This window comes from Haemorhous mexicanus, chromosome 4 (genome assembly GCF_027477595.1).
Source record: "Haemorhous mexicanus isolate bHaeMex1 chromosome 4, bHaeMex1.pri, whole genome shotgun sequence".
NCBI lineage: Eukaryota > Metazoa > Chordata > Aves > Passeriformes > Fringillidae > Haemorhous > Haemorhous mexicanus.
Genome location: NC_082344.1, coordinates 57517981 through 57536120, shown reverse-complemented (window position 1 = coordinate 57536120; position 18140 = coordinate 57517981). Strand labels below are relative to the sequence as shown.

Sequence of the window (18140 nt, the reverse complement as noted above, 5' to 3'; positions counted from 1 at the left end):
TATGAAACTACCAACAATGGGTTAATATTTTTATTTAATATTTAATATTTGTGTGGATGACCCAATTCCAAGTGATATTTTAAGTCCTGTTTCTGAAGAATATATTGGACAGAAACCTTCACTGTTTATCACTAGATGTGGATATTTAGTGTCTCATTTCCTTCACAAGCACATTGATCAAAGTGGAAGGTTCTTCCATAGTTCTCCATTTTCTTTATGTCCACCTTAGAGTAAGATAGTTAATATCTGGCATTTTGAAGAATGTAGGTGTTCATAGAACTGTTACTGTATACTGTATGTTGCCCTTCAAATCTGGCTGGCTCACTCCATTTTATCTGGTTGTTTGGGTGAGAGAGATGAAGGGAAAGAGGAGCTGCCTGTTTGTTTCCTTTTAAAATTCCCATTTTTTGCTTCTTTCAACTCTCTGTACTTTTGCTTCTTTCAACTCTCTGCACAATTAATCCCATCATTTAATGGAGAAGAGTTATGCTCATCACTTATACCTGAGACATCTGTATTATTTTTTTACTCTGTCTGCAGTAACTCTGAGAAAGAAAGGGAAGAATTTATAAATCACTCAAATTTGTCTATAATTTAAAAACAGCCTGTTTCTGGGCAGAGTTCACTTAATTCCTTCTTCTTCTTCTTCTTAAGAAATGTGAAACAGTATGTTTCTGTACATGTCTGTATGAAACTGACAGTTCTAACTGTCTTTGCTGCCAAAATAGTTATTCTATGGAATATGTTTGGATCTAAGGAAGAGAAGAGAAATTATTTTCTCACTAGTAGGATCCATGGTAGAGGATTAAGTCAGCCAAACTCTACTCACATCCCAGTAAGCAGACATATATTTCTGTATTTTTTGTAGGTGGATACAGTGCAGACTACGCAGCACCCTGGCCACATTGAGGAATCATGTAAAATGAATGTATGTGCTCGTAAGTGAATTATTTATGAATTGACACTCCAACTCTAAGGGACGTTGGATCACAAAATCCATGAACTCTCTTTACTCTTATGTTAAGACATTGATTCCCAGGGGGCAGGGTTACTGCAGAACTAAGTGGACCTTTAAAGCAAAGCTATTAGAAAAAACAAAACAAAACAGGATAAAGCATGGTAAAAACTGCTTGAAACAAGAGATTCAGATTACATTTTGGATTCATTTGAAGAGACATTAAATGGAGAATGCAAAGAAGCAAGAATCCAAAACAGGAAAACAAATGGTACATAGAAAGGTTTGGTAAGCAGAACTGATCGTAAGTGGAGGAAGAAGATCAAATACCATCTAATTCAGGAGTATGAATAGGATGAAAGCACTCACCATTTTCTTCTTTGTTCCATCTTTGAAAGGACTGAAATTTGATTAGATGATTTGTTGAATTAGTAACTGGGAGAGGAGTGTGAACAAGGTTGAATTTTCAGTGTTTGAATCAATGAAATATTTGTGGTTTGGTTAAAAAAAACAAAAAAAGGCCCTGATGATATGCTAGAAAAACAAAGAAAAAATATACCTCAGGACTGAAATTCTGGAAATCCAGAAAGAGTCTTAGTATTTGAAAAACTTTGACCTGCTCAGGGACATGAGGGAGAGAGTGGAAGAGGATTCAAGTCAAGTGACATAGGGCCTTCAGATTTTGCTGAGAGAAATGGCTCTCAAAGAAAGTTGAGGTGGATACTAAGATGAAACTGACTATCAGTCACTAAGATGAAATGACTATCAGCAAACAGGGAAATCAACAGCCACTCACACGGTGCACATACACTTTGGTTGCTAAAGACAACTGTATTCACTTGGCTAGAGTGCTCCAGACTAAGACAATTGTATCAAGGATTGTACAACAGCCAGTATTAAAATCATATATACAAAAAATCTCCATATCTGCTGTCACTATTAAGCTATATACATCACATAAAAACAAAGACTATAGTGCCAACTCTAGTTTTATATGTGTGTATATACATATATATATACACACACCAAATTTTGTATTCATTTTATATATGTATTTGAATATTACTCTATATATAAGATTATGATTTAGAGAAAGGCTGAATATTTCCTCCTAAATAATTTATTTAGTCATATCCTTCATCATAAGAAGCAGCAAAAGAGGATATTTGAATCATAATTTTCCAACAAGGTCTTTTTGTTAGGAATAAAGCATAACTTCAGCACACTGAAGTTTGTGATGTAAATCTGGTATAGCTGTGTGAGAAAATGACACGATATTTGGAACAAGACTGTATGTTGTGACTTGCCTTCATAGTATGGCTTTTCAACTGTGTGAACAAAAATGCTGAAAAATACTTTTTCTCTCATGATTGTTATGTGTTTAAGTCTGAATTAGCTCATCCTTTGTGTTTATCCCTTCAAAACTGATAGTCTGCCACTGTTGCCCATTTGGAGTAATTAGTTCTGAGTGGAGGAATTTATGATACAGTAGGGGCTTTGACCTCTTTATTGTACTGAGATATATTATCAAACTTCAAAGTCAGTAGGCTGCTACCACATTGATTTTGTTTTCTGTGAACAAAATCAATGGGCAAAATTAAAATAAAAAAATCAATTTTTTCATTTTTGAATTGATTCAGGTTTTCTACATGGACATTTTTTATTTAAACTTGATTGCTAGTCTGGAACTTCAGTAATTCTGCATAAAAGAAATTATTAATAAAATAAACAAAGAAAATTACAATTAAGACATACAGGAATGAGAAGGAAAAAGATGAAAAAGAGATCAAGAAAAGCACAGTTTTAGATTGGAATGCATTGTTTAGGAATAACAATAAAGATTGTTGCCAACATCTCTGTCAAAAAATTCAGCACATAGGTTGTTTCATTTGCATTTTCTATCCCTTTTCTTTAGCTCAATTGATGCTTAGAAATTGTGTATGAAATACCTGCAGTCCATTGACCACATTTTGTGAGAACATTTCAGAGATTTGCAAATCTTACATAAAGATGAGAGAAAAGAAGGAAAAAACCACCAAAATATTTAAGATGTAATATTTCTCAGAAATAAATACACTAAGTATGCAAATATATTTGTGAAATTTTCAGCATTTTTCTGAATATAGACATTATCTTAGAAAAAAAATTCAACGTGGAACATGTCAAGGCATTGTTAAGTACCTCTGATCAGATTCCTATCTTAAATATAGCATTTTTATTTCAATAAAATTCTTCAACTGGAAATGAAATCAAAATTGTGTCTTCTGTGTTCATTGCAATTTCATTCTTCTGTATTTAATTTTCTGGTCAGAAGCAATTGTGAAGAAAGAACCCTTAAAAGAAAATAATTGTGGAACTACTCTAGTTTTCAGATTTCGGAGAGTTTAGCAGTCAAGCAACTTGTATAGAATAAAAGCACTTTTATATTGCCTCCTGCTACAATACCAGTGAGAAAAGGGCAGCAAAACAGTGGGAGATCAAATTAAGAGTTTTTTCTTCTGTTATATCAACTTGCAAGATACTGGGGGCTTCAGAATTGCAAGTGGTAATATAGCTTTTATGAACTATTTCTTTCCTCTTTGCCTCCTACGGCTACTTCATTGTTGGATAGTGTCTTTTTTTTATGACAGAATGAGGGAGTAAAAGATATTTGTGACAAGTGACATTCTACTTTCTGTTTGCTGTTGTCCTGCTTGGATGAGAGAAAAAATGCATCCATCTGACCCTCATTTTCCTATGTTTTAGGAAGTGGTTAATTAACAGCTTTTAAAGCCAAATCTGAGTTGTCTTATTCATATGACCAGGCCAACTATACCTAGAGCTTGCATAAGCTCTAAGACCACTCTTTTCCTAGTATCACTTTATTTACTTTATTTTCAATTGTTTTATGCAAGAATACTAAAGAACAAGATATCTCAGTAGAAAACTATCAGGCAAGTTGTGGTACGCAATTTTTTCCGCTAGTTACAAAACAAGTTAGATAAATTATTAGTAGGAATGTTATATGAAATGTCAACCAGTGGGAAAAGGAATTGAATGGCCCAAGATCTCACATACTTCCGGTGAATGTGTACTGTCACAATTTGTAGAGGCACTCTCAGTGATGGCAAACACAATTTTACATATAAATGGTGCAGTAGAAATGGTCTTCGAGGTAGTACTCAGCTTGCTGAACTATCTGTCAAACCTAGACTAAAGGATTAAATTAAGTAAACTTGCACCACCCAGATAACGCTTTAGTCTCAGGATGAACAGTACAATTCAATTCAAGTAAATTGCTTTTGCAAAGGCTCATAAACAATTTAAAACCTTCACCTGAGATTTCTCAAGCTTATAAAAAAACTCTGTCTCTTTCTGCAAACTTCATACAGGCCCATAAGAACAGATTCTTGGATTTATCCACTCACCATCTAAAAAGACTGGACCATCCATGCTTTAACCCATTACTCATTTTACTCTTTCAGAGTCATTCAATAGACTGAATTTTGCTGAGCTAGTAAAAGATAGCTTTGTACTCTCAAATGCACCAGCTATATTTAAATTTCCAATGTATACTTAATTATTCATTCTTACAAACTCAGTATTATCTCCCTTTTCATTGGGGAAAAATTAAGCTATTGTGCTTGCAGACATTATATCTGACTTTTGACATTTCATTTAGGGAAAACTATAAATATGTGAAATGCTGTTCCGTCTTCTATTTTGTTCTCAATATTTTACCAGAATCTACATTAAGAGATGACGAATATGACAAATGTTTTAAATCCTTTCTCTCACCATGAACATGGCTACAATTTCCCTGTTTAGCATTAAGCTCTTTGTTTTTGTTGGAACGTGTTCCTGAAATATCAAGAAGCCACAATCAAATTTTATTCTCCATCATACCCCAGTAGATTGAGTAGATTGCCATTTCAGCAATGAGTTTTCCTTTGATCTTCAGTTCCTAGGAATGGCATCTATCACAGGGAACCAGTTTGTTGCCCTTTCTAAGGAATTTGTGGTGCTAATGAGGATGAAAAAAGAAAAGGTTTGTTATGACTCCTGGCAGTTACCACAGAGGCCTCAATATTCTTCAGTGATGGAATTCAAGAAAGGCATTATTGTTTCTACATTGAGTTTAAAATTAATTATCTTCCAAATCAGATTAGCTTTTGCATTTAAACAGTCTTATTCTAGCCCAGTAACACTATTTTGAATAGCAACTGCCAACCAAGCTAATTAAAATAATTCAATTTTTTATTATTTACTTCTATAAATTCTATTTTTATTTATATATTATCTATTGGAAATATGATAAAGAATAATGTTCTACAGGAGTTTAATAAAGTTTATTATGCTCTATAACCTATTTTATAGGCATAATTATCTGTTTGTGTTACTTTTTGCAGATTTTTTATTCAGGAAAGCAGGATTTTCAATTGGCTTTTGACTGAAAATAACCTTTCTTTAAACTGTGAAACTGTGTGCAGACAATTGTTTCTGGATAAAAGGTATCACTTCTTGACTATTGTCTAGAGCAATTTTATTTTAGCAAACACAAGTAAAAGAGTGGTATATAAACTAATTAACCTCATAAGAACTGTGGGCAGAGTTTGATATCATAAATGCCCATCTGCTTTTCCTTTTTACTCTTAGAAGAATGATCATTTTCCTCTTCTTTCCAGCCCTACAATTTCACTGTATGGTGAGAATGGTAGAAGCACACAGGGAGTAAAGATAACTCTAGCCAGTCTCAGCTTTCACTTCCAAGAAGGGGGTTAGCATGTAGCCAATTATACAGGCATAATTTTAACAGGTGAATTATGAATATTGTCAAGTTTGGCATCTCACCCAGTTGCATAGGTGTTACAATCAGTAGGAAATAGTCATATGTGGGCACCCTTTCATTCAGCCTAAGTTGTTTTTTTCTAGTATTTAGGGTGAAATCTTTTTTGGTGTCTGAGAGTCTATGGAGAGATTTTATCTCAGAGGAATTTTATGTATTCAAGCTCAAAATCTTTCTGCATCTAATGTTTCATGTTCCATGTTAACAGGGAACACTTTTAAGTAGAAATGTCTCACCACACTTGGCTTGTTTTAGCATACATCTAATGATAGAAGACAGTTTGTATATTTGACTTTACTGACATCACATCAATCTCCCTGTTGAAGGGCTAGAAACCAGAAAATTCAGTCCCTTTTCCTAGAACTACTGCTAGTACCCACTTCTTTGGGGTTACACCTGTGAAAATGGTAATTTTCATTGTCTCAGTCAGAGAAAATTTTTTGATTCATTTTTTTTGGTGAATTACTTAAAAGGTATAGTGATGAGATCCATAGAAATGTCTGTAAAGCGTAGTATGATGTTGTAGAAATCCTTCAATATCTTCCATTTCTTCAATTTCACTGAAGATGGGAGAACTGTTTTTCAGAGCAAATCCTTTTTTTTTCTTAACAGCTATGAACTGCCTCCTGGCCAAAGTGTTTGAGAGAGATATCAATTTTCATCACTATGTATATGGGACAGTTATATATATATATATATATAAACATCTATCTATCTATCTGTCTGTCTATCTATCTATCTATCTATCTATCTATCTATCTATCTATCTATCTATTTCAGTGCACTTTTGTCCAAAAATGCTTTGGATTTAATCATGCTTCAATTAAGAAAAAAAATTTGCAGGTTACGTTTTTTTATATTTAAATATTCTGTAATTATTAAAATGTATTATAAAATTTAAATTTTATGTTGATTTTGAATATAGATACCACATCTGTTTTTATGCAAGTGTTTAATGACTGTGAAATATGAATATATGACATGGTTAGTAGGTAAAGTCTTTCAACAAATTGGAGAAAAGACATGGAAGTAACTAATTCAATAGTATTGTGAAATCATTGGTTGTATACTCAGTGCTGGTACTGACACAACGATACATGAGCTTTGTCCTGAGAAACTTACATTATAGAGAGAAAACTAGGCAGGCTGTGGAAGATTCAGTGTTTTTCTTGTTGCCTTCATCCTGCTTCCATCCCTCATTTTGAAATACTCCCTGTGGATGGCATTAAAAAGTTGTGAATTAAAGCTCCAGGGAGCCTGAAAGAAGCAGCTATAGGCAGTGTTGTGGAATAAAAAGGGTAGACATCCTGATGCAATTAGTCAGGTGTTTCCTATGCATGATAAAGAGTTTATAGTGCAAAGAATATGGTGAAAGAAGAATGAAAATTGTACAGTTACATGTGGCTGTAAAATTTGTGTCGTGTCGTGACACCATGTCATTTTCAGCTTCTTTTTCAGATGCTCAAAAGTACGTGAAGTCTGAGCATCTTGCAGAGATAAGGAGTTGGTAATTGCTGGTTACCTGTTGAGTTCAGTTTTTGATCTTTCAGGGAAGATCAGGTTGAATATTTTTATTAATCTGACTATAGCTCTTGAGCAAAGCTTGTGCCTTCCTCATGAACAGACACTGGATCATTCCTAAAGTACTTGAATGGATGCAGGGAGCTAAACCAAATAAAATCTCTTGATGCAGCCTCTAGTATTCCTCTATTTTTCTTACATTGATGATGTTGATTTCTGGCCTTAATATTAAAATAATGAAAAGGTAAAGACATAGGGGGACTACTAATAAACAGTTTTTAAATTTTTAATCTCCCATTTAGAAAGAAAAATTAATTTTTAAATATAGCATTAGATTTTAAATATGACACAATTTCATTTTGTGCTGTGTTTAGGAGCACTTCTATGCAGCCTTCTGCACTTTGCTTTTAATCATTCTCACTGAAATTAGAACTGTCAGTGAGCAGCACCAGACAGATTTTGATTTCACTTGAAAAGTTATTTTGGATAGATAACTTTTGAAAAATACATACTATTTTTATCCATGTCTTTAGGGTGATTTTTTTTTTTTTTTTGTACTTTTGGTTGAGTTTGTGGCTTATTTTAATACATGTCAATGTAAAAAGTGCTTTCAGAAGAGTAGGATTTATAATTATGGGAGGTCAGACAGTAATGTCAGAATCTCTGCTTTACAGAATTCATTACTGTAAGTAATGACAGAAGACGTTACATTAGCAAGTCTTGAAACAAGGCAGAAGATTTCTGAACTGCCATTTAGTCCATTAACTTTCTAGAATCCCCTTGACATTTTTTTTTAGACTTCTGCTTATATATAATGAATGCATACAACAGGACATATTTCTATCTTATTGCCTACTTCAGTAGAGGCTGCAATTATACCCCGAGCTCCACTAATTTCAAATGAATTACCTGTTTACTGCATAGAACTGGGAAGTGGGAATTGGGGAACTTGTTAATGACACTGACCTACTATCCTGGGATGAAAGAAGCCACCTTAGATCTCTGTGCCTTGGCTGTCTGGCGTATTAAATACATGTAGGACACCTTACATTACAGTACATGGTAAGAGTTGCTTAAGTAAATTCTATCCATAATACATGAGTGTCAATGGGAATTTGCTGATTTATGCCCTAACATAAAATTTAGGGAAACTCTTCACTGCACATGTGCAGTGTTTTTATATGTTGAAGTTAAAAAAATTGAATAACAAGGTCTGGCATAGTAATTTCAGCTTTGCCATTGTCAGAATAATATTTTTTTCTCCTATTATTATTATGGGGGAAAAAAAGGCAGAGAATTTTCCTTAATATGTAACCATTTCATTTTTTGCATAATTTATTGGAAATATACTAAAACATTTCTCTTATAGTGCACCAACTCTGCTGGATTTCTGGTGTTCTGGCCATGTTGAACTGCACCAGGAGAGACTTATAATGACTAATATAGTTCATGTAGGAAATAGGGTTGAATTTTCAAAAATATTTCCCATTACTTACTCCAGTGATTAACTCTTTGAAACAATATGACCCTTTAGTGTAACTACCAGACAGATGGACAGATGGTTATCCACATCTTGCAATAACCAGTGTGAATTCAGCCAGGTGTCAGGAAGGAAGATTCAGGACATCTGTATCATCTCTGGCTTATTCATCTGTCTCTCAGGGCCTGTACAGATGCACTAGCTGCTTCCCTGCATGCCATAACCAGGAAAGACAAGGCAATTGGAATTCTTGTCCCCAGACATGGATATCAATGGACGGAATAAAACTGGATTCAAAACTCACTGTGTGAACTTCAAGATTTTTTGCACACCAACAGACTTTGTGCTGCACATATCTCATACCTCAGTGTGTATCTCCAAACTTTCATGATGCTTTGCAGTACTGCATTTTAGGACAGAATATAAATATGGCAAATCTCTATTTTTAGGAATAGGTAGAGTGAATAATGTTACCTGAAGAAGTACAACTATTAAAAAAAAAAATTGGAAGTTTAAATTATCACTAGATCTTTTGATACTTAGTTCTGCAATCCATTGAAATTCTGCTGAAGAGATTTGTACTTTGTGTGGATGGAATGGTTGCCAATCATTCTTCCCTCATCTATTATCTTATTCAAATTAATACTGGTAAGCTTGAAAAATCATAAGTAGCTTTAGCCACTCTGTAATCTGCTTTTAATAGAAATAGGAATGGAATATAGCCCATATGGTATCCTGGATGATCTATATTGAATTATTTCTGGGATAAGATCAAATACATACCTGAGTTTTGGTTACATACCCAATCTCAAATTATTTTCATTAAAAAATAAAATCTCCTTTAAATACACTTAGGCTGAGGCCATCTGTTAATTTCATAAACCCTAGAGCTTCATCCTAAGATTTTATACTGAATAAACCATTCCTACACTACCTTACCATGGAGGTCATAACATCAGAGCAGGCAGTTGTGAGATGAACTTGGAGTGCTGCATACTGGAGTGAAAGGATGAACATCATTTGACTTTTAAAAGACTTCTGACTCAAGGAAGTAAAAGGAAAATGCAAGTCAGTGACTTCAGGAGGGTTTGAATCTGGATTTAGTGTGGTAAACTGTCAAATTGTCTGATGTTATATATGATTAGGTGAGGATAAACAGTACGCTACTTCATAGAAAAGACTTCCAAATAATGGTATCAACCTACAATAGAATAATAAAATACTTTGTATTTTTACTAAGTGATGGGTTTCTGTTAATTGAAAGAGTAGGTGATTTCAGAGAGAGAGAAAAAGGTGATTTAAAAAAAAAATCTAATATAACCCCTTCTTGGAGTTTGACTTATGTTTAAAACAATAGCCCTATGTTCCTGTTTCTGAACTAGCCATTAAGAAGAATATACAGTAGAGAAATCATAATTTTGACTTCCCTTTATAATTATGGATCCATATCTGTATTACACTGTCAAGAGACTACTACAGCTGCCTAAAAAGAAGCCTTGCTTCAGCAGGGAAAAAGCAGCACATCATGCACTAAAGCTAACAGCAAGCATGCAAATCTTAAAATGATTTATCACCAGGGTGGTGTTGGGGCACTTCTAAACCAGAGGGTTCCAATCAAGCTGTGTGAAGTCTGCAGTGATACAAAGGAACATTTTTCTGATTGTCAGATGGTGCTATGCGCTCAAAGTTTGCCTCTGCATTTCAATGGCAATATTAAATGCTGTGCAAATATGGAATCTTAATATGTATAAAAGTTCCTGATATTCTTTTTTTTCCTTGTAGACTCCAGCCAGTTTAAAATACAAGAAGTAATTACATTTCTTTAAACTGTTTTATTAAAGTTGATTATTTCCCAGAGATATTGCTACCTGTCACTGAGAGCTGTTGCTGTGACAATTGATTGTTGTGGTGTAACAATAGCATCACATTCCTTGGAGTGATATGTGAGAATTGGATAACATAATGGACTTCCAGGGCCTTTGTGAAACACCATTTTTTTCTTTTGCTGATTTGGTATTAAATAAGTACCAGTCTGTGTTTGTGGGTTAATATATGCATACCATTTGGAATGTACTTAGTGACATTATGTAATTCACAGATGTTTTATTATTCATAGTACTGTGCATTCATAGCTCTCTGTAGTCACTATTGTGCAAAAAATCTAATGAGGGAGAGTCTGTGTGTGTTTTGCTGCTTCTTTAGTCTTTTTAAATTCTCATTCACTCATTCACAAATAGAGTGATGTTGGACCCTTTCCTGCATTTTGACTCATAGCATGGAAAGGATTAAAAATACGGATTTCTCATAATTTGAGCATGTTTATTTCCCATCGTAAAAATACAGGATAGGACACAAAATATCCCAAGATCTTATCTTTCCACTGTAATTGTATTGTATTGTAATTGTATTGTACTGTAATTTATCCCTTTGTAAGGAGGTGGTTAGTCTAAGTATTAGATAAGGATTTTATGTACACTTTTTATAGGCATAAATGAAATCACACTGTTACAGACAGAAGTGAACTGAAGAAAAATGAGAAAGCTCCTCAGTTTGTGTTGTTGTTATCTTAAATCATATTAGAAATGCTTTCTCCAGCTGGTTTACCAATTCACTTTCCTTGATTTCATCATCTGATCAGCACCAGACCACTAGCTGATGAAAGAGAAAGTCCTTGTTACTGATTGCAGTGGCATTAATCATTTTCTATTAATAAAAACCCATAGTGTCTCAGTGCAGCAGTTCTGCTGAAGAACTAATAAATCATAAGAATTAAATGATCTTCAAAAATCATTACTGGAATCAGAACTTTTATTCACAATTTTGACACCCCTTTCTTAAAACCTCTTTCTTTGTTTTCTTATGAGTTTTCTTTTTTTTTTTTTTTTCCCTGTGACTAATGCATTTTTTTTTCACACATTTTTGAACCAGCTTTTATCTTTATCTCTGCTTGGTTGGATTTTTCGGACTGTGCAACCATAAACCCCTAAATTTTTTTTTCTATCACAATATTTATCATTATTTTATTGCATGTTAGAATATTCTTTTAATTATTACAATGAAATGTAGTAATTCACTTAGTAAAAAATTATTCTCACTTAAACATTCCATTCTTTAGATCTAGCTTGTGTGTTTTTTATATACAGTGGCAAGTTCTTGGGATTGTGTTTTTTCCTATTTTTCCTGTTTCTCCATGGGGAATTATTCTTCCCTGGGAATGCTTTTGGTGAAAATTTAATCTCCCTGTGCTTAAGTTCCCTGGTGTTCAGGTCTGTCATCTCTGACTACCTGACTTGGTGGAAAAGAAAGATGTAGTTCTATGTAGTTTAACCTATCTCTCACTAATATCTTGCAGGAAAAACAAACCAATTTGCAGTTTTCCAGCTTTCTTTGTTGGGCTAGTGATAGCCTTGCCTTCACAGAGTCTGGGATCAGTAGTAGGAAAGTAAATACCTTGAATAAAAAAATGTGACACTTTTGTAAATGCTGTACTTTTCCACTTAAAGTGTTTTGAAATTATGCTTTCAATTTATTTAATATTCAGTCATTCACTTTGAAGTTCTATTAATTTATATACCACTGCAGTAAATACACATGTAAAGCCCTTTAGAGCAAAACATAAACTTCAGTCAAAAGGCTGATAAGGAGAGTGCTGACAAACCCAAGGAACACAGAGACTAATGTAAAATCTGAGGCAGACATGGAAAAGTTGAGTTTCTGTCACATTTAAGAGTTAGTGTAAGAAGCCATTAAGAAAGTGATTTTTTTTTTTAATCAGCCATGTCCAGTGATTTTTATAATGTGAAATATGCTCCTGAAAACATCCTTTGTTCTGTGCTACTATTCTGGCTTTCCATGACTGTGTTAGTGATTGGCAAGCTGCACTCTTAATTCTGGATGAGGTTACAATAGTCCAACTTGGTTTTCAGAGCTGTGTCATCTTTGTAGTATTTTCTAATACAACTTTGATCATGGAATAGTTGGGTCCAAAGCCCCACTTTGAAGTCTAGCAGTGGTCCATGTTTAAAATTTTTAGGACAGAACTTGCTGAACTTGCTGTTCTTGCTGAATAGAAGGGGCAGAAAAAATAAAGCATTCACTGTCCATTTTGATTCGACTTGCAAAATTTATGGAATGTCGAATGAATGATGTATTGGCAAAATAGCTTTCATAAGGTCCCCCAAATGGTGAAAAAAGCCTTTTTTGGAGCTCCAGGGGATATCTCAGAACTCCTTCTGAAAGCAGGCAATGCAATTAATTCTAGTTATATGCTCTGCTTCAATTTTTGTTGGCTTTGTAAAGAGTAATAGATTAAGGTTTTTAATGGTTTAATATCTAAACTTAGAAGCAACTGAAAATATTTGATTAATTGCTATTATACATAAGAAAATATTGTCTTTTCTTTGTAGACACTGGCATTTTCTAGCTGTTTAGTTCACTCCCCCTCATGTCAGAGTTGGAAACTGGACATTGCTAATCTTACTCAGGCAGATTGATACCATCTTCACACTGTACAAGAGCACCAAGGAAATTTCCAGTCATGGAAATCACATTATCATACACAGGAGCAACACAAGAGTTGGATTCTGTCTCTGGTTCTTTGTCAGCATGATAGCAATTTCCAGATTTAGATCTGATGAATATAAATGGACAAGAATACTTATTCTACACAAGGTATAAAACAAAATGCCCAGGGCAAACTAGCAGCTGTTTGGTTTTATGTGGAAGAAAATATAAAAAACTGCAGTTAGCTTCTGCCTGTGTTTGGCTCTCTAGAGCTTCTTCTTCATTCACTAAGATCACCTACTGGAAACATACTGGGATTTCTCTGTTTCAGATTTTTAGTTTTATATATGGAGACACCACTGCAAGGAGGGAACACAAAGAGAAGGATGTGACAGTTGATATCTTGAAACAGGACTGCTCACTGTATACTTAAGATAGGAGGAAAAATACGAATAATGAACAAAGTTCAACACAGAGTTCTCTAAAAGGAATATTTTTTGTCCTTTGTAGCTAGGTTTCAGCTACAGAATTGCAGAATCACAGAATAGTTAGGGTTGTGAGTGACTTCCAGAGATCACTGGGTCACTTAGAGCAGGCCACAAAGGGACTCATCAAGGTGGATCTTGAATGTCTCCAGAGAGGGAGACTCTATGACCTCCCTGGGAAGCCTGTTTCAGTGCTCTGCCACCCTCAGTGTAAAGCAGGTCTTTCTCCTGTTGAGATGGAACTTCTTGTGTTTTATTTTATGACCATTGGTTCTTGTCCTTTCACTGGCACCACTGAAAAGAGTCTGGCATCATCCTCTTGATACACAATTATTGATGAGGTCCCCTCTCAGTCTTCTCTTCTGTAGACAAAACAGCCCCAGTTCCTGCAGTCTGTCCTCATAGGAGAGATGTTCCAGACCCTTCATCATCTTTGTGGCTTCTGCTGGACCCCTGCCAGTAACAATTCATCTTTCTTGGACAATGGACATCAGAATTGAGCCCAATACTTCAGATGTAGCCTGTAGGACAGAGTACAGAGGGAGGATATTATCCTTAGGCTTGCTGGCTAATCTCTTCCTGATGTACCTCAGGCTTGGCTCTTCTGGCTGCAATGGCATTGCCAGCTCATGGTGACCTTGTCATCCACCAAGACTCTCGGGTTCTTCTCTGCTCTTTAGTAGATGTCCCCTAACCTGTGCTGGCACTTGGGATCATTCATCCCCAGGTTCAGGACCCTACGCTTGCTTTTGTTGCACATCAGTGGGTTTCTCCCCAGCCAACCCTCCAGCCTTTCAAGGTCCTGCTGAAGTGCAGCACAGTCTTCAGGTGTATCAGCTACTCCCCCCCATTTTGTATCATCAGCAAACTTGCTTAGACTACAGTCTATTTAGTCCAGGTTGCTGATAAGCAAGCTGAATAAGGCTGGGCACAGCAGTGATCCCTGGGGAGAAGCACCAGTTATGGGTCTCCAGATGGGTCTCCATAACTGATCATGACTCTCTGAGCTCTGCCATTTAGCCAACAGCACCATTTAAATGGAGGATGCTGAAAGAAACTTACCTGATTTGAAACAAATAATTAGATCCTTCCTATAAATATTCCATTTACTTGCATGTTTGAGAGGGGAAGCTGGAAAGACCCTCTTCTCTGGTGCAAACCAATCAAAACACAATGAAGTTTTAAAAAGATCTTATTCATTTCCATATAACATAATTTTAATATGTGTTAAAAGAAAAATCTAAGACAGTAAATGCCCTGAAATGAGCACAAAGCTAGAATTCCTTTACTCCTCTTCACTGTTGAGGCTACACATTACAGGCGGACAATTTTGTTGTACTCCCAATTAAGGTGCTGGGAAGAAGCCCAATACTTGAGTAAAATGAATAAGAGATTGCTACATTTTGGTATAATGCATTTATCCTAATATAGAAACAGAAGCTTTAAGTAAATTATTTGTTTAGGGAGATGTTTGGGGAGATAAAATATTCTATAGATTTACGACTTGCCTAATGGACTCTTTTCAATTACTTAGTGACCTTATTTGTCTGAGGCTAGAAACACTATTCTCTTCACAGTGCTGCCAAGGCAGGCAATCTCTAATGTGTTCATATATTTAATCCTGAGCTACTTCTTGTTCTTAATCCATAGAAGGTCTTCATCCTCTTAACATGAGAAGTTTTCCTCTTTGAGGAGTTCCTCTCTCAATAGAGCAGTTGAGTCTATACTATCTAAGAACAGTTGTCTGGTTTTGCTTTCCCAAAAGGGCTAGGATATTTCTAAATGTTCAGGGAATTACTAGGTATCTAGTATGGTTGTATATCAGAACTGCTGCTTTAGGTTTTTGGTGGCTTTTTTCCTCCCCTTCCTGGTTTTGATGAAGGCTGTCTGCTGAAGCTCTTCAGAAAAGAACTGCAAAACCCAACCAAACTCTAACAAAATCATAAGTGTCATGGAATATGTATTTGGTTAAAATAAGAGAGCCATGCAGTGTTCAATCAATGTACATAATTAAAACCTGCTGTTATTGATATCATATTTATCATTATACTATTATTAATTATTGTTTTATTATTTTATTAAAGTATAATAAATAATATTATAATTATAGTTTCTATGTTTGTCAGACTAGTACATATAGTAGCAGAATGTAACTTAAAAGTTTGCTTACTGTCTTTCATGCCTTTCGGGGAATGAATTCCAGCCTATAAATCTAAATGTATTTACACAATGTGATGTATGAGGGACAAGGGGATAGAGCCCCTTTAGTGTACACTTACATATGAGTATAAGAAAACAGCAGAAAAAAACTAAGAGGACTTGATTTACTTGAACTAGGTGTAAGAAAATTAAAACTCATTGATGCAAATTCTACAAATGTTTCATACTTAATTCTGCCAGTGTTTGTTATGTTTGTCTGTGATTTCTACCCACAAGACAAAGATAAAGCAGCTGTTCTAATTGTTACGAATAACTTAGCTTTTTGTTTCAAAAGCACTGATATTTGTTCTTTAGGAGGGAAAAAAAAGGAAAAACTGTACTTTAAAAGAAATGGTAAGCAGAATACTTTCATAGCCCTTATGATGAAATATTCTCTATTTGTTGCCTATATGACAGCTCTGGCAATATTATAAATCTTTCTAACCTTCCTCGTCCAACTTAGCTATACTCGTGAGGATATATGTTGAGGGCATCTTAAGCATAAAGAAAACAAAGATGCTAAGATATAACACAAATATGACAACTAGCATTTTTAACCCATGTGAATTTGGAAAGGATTTATATTGTAAATGAAAGGATAATTTCTTTGTGCCTTTCTGGTGTTTAAGAAATTCACCTCTATTTTTTTTTTCTCAGTGCCAAGATTGTTCTATTCTGTTTCTTAATGTTTATGTTTTAGAAATGCATGGATAAGTTGTTTATTTAAGAAATTAAAAATATTCTCCATGTTGGCACATATAGGTTCTCAAAGTATTTGGCAATTAGATTTATGTGCTAGTTTAGTGATACAGAAGAATCTCAGTCTCATGACTTTCATTATGGAGCATCAGGGAAAGCTATGGAAATAGCATATAAGCTCCTGGCAGCCAGGAGTAGTCACCCTTTCTTTGCATTTAACTGCAGCCATACTGGTGGGCCTGTAAGGAGGCTTAAGTCATCCTTTATGACTTGATGCTGGAATTATAGAAATTAGAAATAGAAAAAAGAAAAAATAGGAATTTTTTGATGATAGGAGGCAAAGTCTTTAAATAGATACAGGAAGAAAGGGAAATAGAACTTGAAGAAAGAAACTATCCTCCACTACCTATGATGAGGCAAAAGAAAGAAATAAATGCACCAATAAAAAAGTTAATAAAGGTGTATAATGCAACCAAAAAAATTATTTTTCTAATATAGTATTTAAATGACTTTGTGAAGGAAAAATGTCACAATAACTGGTAATGAAATGGGACAAGGGCAGTCCTGCTGTCAGAGCACAGTATCATTCCCTTTCAGTTTTTAGTTTATTGCTTGCTGTTCAGGATTTTTTTTACTTTGGATTTTAAAATTAAATTAATGAGTAACAGTAAAAGATTAGGTGTCATTTTGGGTCAGAATAATAAAAGTGAAGTATGAAACAGCCTCCTATATGATGATGAAGCACAAACCAAGGAACAGGGAAAGGCTTCAAAGGGTCTGTAACTCATAGAGCAAAGGAAGCAGTGTATTTGTTGATGTTTCTCCTTAGCCCACAGAAACTCTTCTGTATATATACCTCATAATTAGGGCTTCATGTGCCTGTGGGGAGGGTACACAGCCAGGGAGCAGCCTTTATGCACAGCATGTTATCCTAGCAACCTGATAGATTTCCAGCAGAAATTTGTGTGGGAGTTAATGCTGATCTTTGCAGTGTTAACCCATTTTTGGAGAGAGAGCTGTGCACAGCTGTTGTGGACTAGTCAGTATAGCTTGCCTTCTGAAATCTAAGAACTTTGCATGTTCATATCTGGATATGTACCTGGAATTTCCTCATTCATCTACCAAATTCCTTTGTGAAGAGTAATGTGGCATCAGCCACATACCATTATGCTCACTAACGGTGCTCTTAGCATCTCTTAGGTTTGGCATTTATTTGTCACCTAAGCATGATTTGAGTTTTGAGTCTGTGTTTTGCTCAGTTATACCAGAATAGTCTTTTTAAAAGTGAAATTGTCATCTGAAACTGAGCTCTGTCAGTCTGAGCCAGAGCCCTAGGACCAATAAAGGAGAAAATGTAGATGAACACACAAGTGAGTGAGAAAGGGATGAGAAGAGGAATTGTGTTTCCCTGAGAACTCCAACATCAATAGATCTTTGGGGCAGCAATATTTATATCTCTTGTCCTTGCACTTT

At 34.9% G+C, this 18140-nt stretch overlaps 1 protein-coding gene across 2 annotated transcripts in view; it reads left to right on the top strand.

Moving 5' to 3' along the window:
* The window catches only part of PCDH7 (protocadherin 7), a 263158-nt gene that overhangs the window by 50893 nt on the left and 194125 nt on the right, over positions 1-18140 (top strand). Inside the window, exon 2 of one of the 2 annotated variants that reach the window (XM_059845039.1) lies at positions 869-3196. The exons of the other annotated variant lie outside the window; for it this stretch is intronic. Coding sequence (XP_059701022.1) covers positions 869-946 — 78 coding nt within the window. The 3' untranslated portion in view covers positions 947-3196. Of the gene's footprint in view, positions 1-868; positions 3197-18140 lie in introns of those variants that run through there. 2 annotated transcript variants of the gene reach the window in all.